This window comes from Branchiostoma floridae, chromosome 10, assembly GCF_000003815.2.
Source record: "Branchiostoma floridae strain S238N-H82 chromosome 10, Bfl_VNyyK, whole genome shotgun sequence".
NCBI classification, from domain to species: Eukaryota; Metazoa; Chordata; class Leptocardii; order Amphioxiformes; family Branchiostomatidae; genus Branchiostoma; species Branchiostoma floridae.
Window position 1 is genome coordinate 5,821,800 of NC_049988.1, and position 4,080 is coordinate 5,825,879.

The 4,080-nt window shown below is 42.0% G+C and overlaps 1 protein-coding gene across 1 annotated transcript; it reads left to right on the plus strand.

The window, feature by feature from the left end:
* The first annotated feature begins 1,173 nt into the window (after positions 1 to 1,173).
* LOC118424295 lies at positions 1,174 to 1,902 on the plus strand. The gene has a single exon (XM_035832843.1). The coding sequence runs from the start codon at positions 1,174 to 1,176 to the stop codon at positions 1,876 to 1,878; it is 705 nt and encodes a 234-aa protein (XP_035688736.1). The 3' UTR covers positions 1,879 to 1,902.
* Positions 1,903 to 4,080: the final 2,178 nt, after the last annotated feature.

Genomic DNA, 4,080 nt, shown 5'->3' on the forward strand with positions numbered 1-4,080 from the left:
TAAAAAAAAAACGAGATGAATCGAGCTGGTACCTGAACTAACTTAGTAGACATGATGAGAATATAAAAGAAAAATCTTTGATCAAAACTCGATTTTTAATGGCAAAGTTCGTAGTAAGCGCAGAACGGCTGAAAAGGGCCTAAATCTTATGTTTTGAGCGAAATTATCGTGTCTAATGCATTACCAATGGCATTTTTTCAAAACTTTTTTTTTCACGTTCTGACACTTTTATAAGGTGAAATACACTTAGTAGACATGTTTAGAATCAAAAAGAAAAATCTTTGATCAAAACTCGATTTTTAATGGCAAAGTTCGTAGTAAGCGCAGAACGGCTGAAAAGGGCCTAAATCTTATGTTTTGAGCGAAATTATCGTGTCTAATGCATTACCAATGGCATTTTTTCAAAACTTTTTTTTTCACGTTCTGACACTTTTATAAGGTGAAATACACTTAGTAGACATGTTTAGAATCAAAAAGAAAAATCTTTAATCAAAACTCGATTTTTAATGGCAAAGTTCGTAGTAAGCGCAGAACGGCTGAAAAGGGCCTAAATCTTATGTTTTGAGCGAAATTATCGTGTCTAATGCATTACCAATGGCATTTTTTCAAAACTTTTTTTTCACGTTCTGACACTTTTATAAGGTGAAATACACTTAGTAGACATGTTTAGAATCAAAAAGAAAAATCTTTGATCAAAACTCGATTTTTAATGGCAAAGTTCGTAGTAAGCGCAGAACGGCTGAAAAGGGCCTAAATCTTATGTTTTGAGCGAAATTATCGTGTCTAATGCATTACCAATGGCATTTTTTCAAAACTTTTTTTTCACGTTCTGACACTTTTATAAGGTGAAATACACTTAGTAGACATGTTTAGAATCAAAAAGAAAAATCTTTGATCAAAACTCGATTTTTAATGGCAAAGTTCGTAGTAAGCGCAGAACGGTCAAAGGTCACGAAAACATGGACGGTCGTTAATTTTCGTCGCTCTATCGTCCGCCTATCTTTCTTTGGAATTCGTAACTGCCTAGCTCTGAAATTTAGCTAATTCACAGGCCAACCTACTGCCCAAGCCTCTGAGTCAGGACTTCTGTTGATTTCGAGGTTGGTTCCTGCGTTTTTTTCCATTGTTTGAGCTCATCTCTGGCGGCTGGCACCGAGGCCACGTTTATCCGTCATGGCGTCCACCCAGAGGAACACACGTGCGTCGTCTCAAACCCAAGCTAAGTCTGTGGAGCTTCGGGAGAAGCTATCTGCTGATAACAAGTTACTCCTGGATGCCATTGAAGCCACGCTTCTACTTTCCCTGAAGTCTGAGATACAGGAGCTGAAGTCTCAACTTGCTGGCCGTGCTGACGAGCAGAGGGAAATCAAATCAAGTGTTGCACAGGGTGAAAGTCTCAAATCGACACCACAGATGCAGCTTGTTCGCGAGACCTCTGCCAGATTAAATGATCTTGAGCAGTATTCTAGAAGAAACTGCCTCCTCTTGCATGGGGCTGTTTCACCTACCTCCGACACCGTCCAGATCATCCTCGACACCGCCAAGAACACCCTGGGCATCGACTTGTCGGAGGGTGATATTGATCGGGCTCACCCGCTACCCAGACGCAAAGGTTCTGATGGTCAACGCCCACCTCCCATTGTGATCAAGTTTGTCTCGTACACCGCCAGGCACAAGTTTTTCTCCGCTAAGTCCAAACTCAAAGGATCTAAGCTCTTTGTCACTGAGCAGCTTACCAAGGAAAATGCTCTACTGCTTCGTGCAACCAGAGAGAAGATGGGGAACGGCTGGTCCATGGACGGACGCATCTACTGTCTGCATGACAGTGTCAAGAAGAGGGTCGCCAACCGCACGGACTTGGACAACATGGAACTGTAACGTTACTCACTGTAAGTTCTGTATCTCTGCAGAGCTAATGGAACCTTTACTTATGGCATAGGCGGACGAGAGAGCCCATGTCCAACTTTGACTGCATTCTGTTGCCAGTCACTTGTAAACTCACTCTAGTATGAGTATAATCTTGTTATTAGTTTTGTATTTATGTAACAATTTGTGTCACCTTGTTAAACATGTTTGTCGCTGTTCTGTACAGCATAGTTGGTGTTGTCATTATCAATTAGCGAGGAATTCCTCCTCACACGTGCGTGCCAGGCGGGAGAGCATTGTTCCTTTAGTACTCCAATCCCTCCCCACATAACATGAAGTCTCTCTCCGTCTGCCACGCCAACGTGAGAAGTCTACCTGCTAATGATTTTGTTAAACTCCATGAACTCGAATCTGTTGCCCTAGATGTCGGATTCGACGTGATAGCATTAACAGAAACTTGGTGTGATGAAACTATTCCCGATTCAGATATTAGCCTGTCGTCATATCAATCCCCGTTACGACGGGACCGCAACAGACATGGGGGTGGAGTTGCGCTTTACGCATCCAATAATCTACCGTGTAAAAGAAGGTCTGACCTTGAAACAGATGGTTCTGAAACAATCTGGTGCGAGGTGAAGCTAAAGAACTGGACTGTTTACATTTGTACCTGCTATAGACCACCTGGCCAGAATGTGGATGAGCGCACGGCATTCATAGACCACCTGCAGCGGGCGGTAGATACCATTGTGGACAATGGGCCTTCTCAGCAAAATGCAATAGTCTTACTTGGTGATTTCAATGGTAATTCAGATAATGCAGCTGGTATGATAAACAGATTTGTGTCTGACAATAATTTTTCTCAGTTAATAACGGAACCTACTCGTAGTACCGACACCTCAGCATCTGTGCTTGATCTGATTATTACTGACTCACCAGGTATGTTTGTGGACCATGGTATTCTTCCTCCCCTTGCTAATTGTGACCATGCTGTTACTTATGGAACAATGTCTGTTAAGGTCCCTAAAGTCAACGCTTATAAACGAACAATGTATGACTTTACGAACGTCGATTATGAAGAACTTAATTCTAAGATTCTTGAAGTAGACTGGAATTCCGTGATATCGGATCACATTCCAGACGTGAATGCCTCAGCTGAGGCTTTTATGTCGACTCTCACAGATGTCATAAAGACGGTTATTCCAAGTAAAGTAGTCACTATCCGCCCTAGAGATAAGCCCTGGATGACATGTGAGATCAGGCGCTTACTCAGGAGAAAGAGGCGGCTCTACGGACGGTACAAAAAAACAAATAACTCTAGTTTATTTTGTGCATTTAAACGAGTTAGAAATAATTGTATAGATTTAATAAGAAAAGCGAAGAGAAATCATCGGCATAGCCTCTGTCTTGACCTTGCCAATCCAACTTCTAACCCCAAGAAATGGTGGTCAATTTCCAAGGAAATCTTTCTTGGCAAGGCGGACCGGGTTCTGCCCTCTTTACTTGAGAATGGAAATGTTATGACAGACGACAAGGCCAAGGCCGATATTCTTAACAACTACTTTGCATCTCAAACGTACCTGAATACCGATGGCGCCTCTTTCCCAAACTTTGTACCCAGAACAGAACTAGCTCTCAATTCAATTAATTGTTGCCCCGCAAATGTCTACAGTGTACTGTCAAACCTCAATATAAACAAGGCCACAGGGCCTGATGGACTAAGTAACAGGCTTCTGAAGTGTATAGCACCTTCAATAGCACAACCACTGTCGCATTTGTTTAATGTTTCATTAGAATACGGCTGTTTTCCGTCAATTTGGAAATTTTCAAATGTTGTCCCTGTGTATAAAAAAGGTGATAAGCAGGCCAAAGAAAACTATAGGCCTATTTCACTCCTGTGCTGTGTGTCCAAAGTGTTTGAACGGATAGTTTATGCCCCATTATCTGCGTACTTACATGGCAACAACCTGCTAACCGATCGAAATTCTGGATTTACCCCCGGAGACTCAACAGTTAATTCATTGACACACCTTGTTCATAAGCTGCACAAAGCAGTAGACCAAGGTTTTGAAGTACGCACCGTTTTCTTGGACATATCAAAAGCTTTTGATAAGGTATGGCACGATGGTCTCCTTTTCAAATTAAGCCAACTAGGGATATCTGGTTCACTTCTTCAATGGATACAATCTTATCTCACAAATCGGAAGCAGAGAGTTG

Coding starts and splice junctions, on each gene's coding strand:
- LOC118424295 (XM_035832843.1), top strand. CDS start 1,174: ATGGCGTCCACCCAGAGGAACACACGTGCGTCGTCTCAAACCCAAGCT.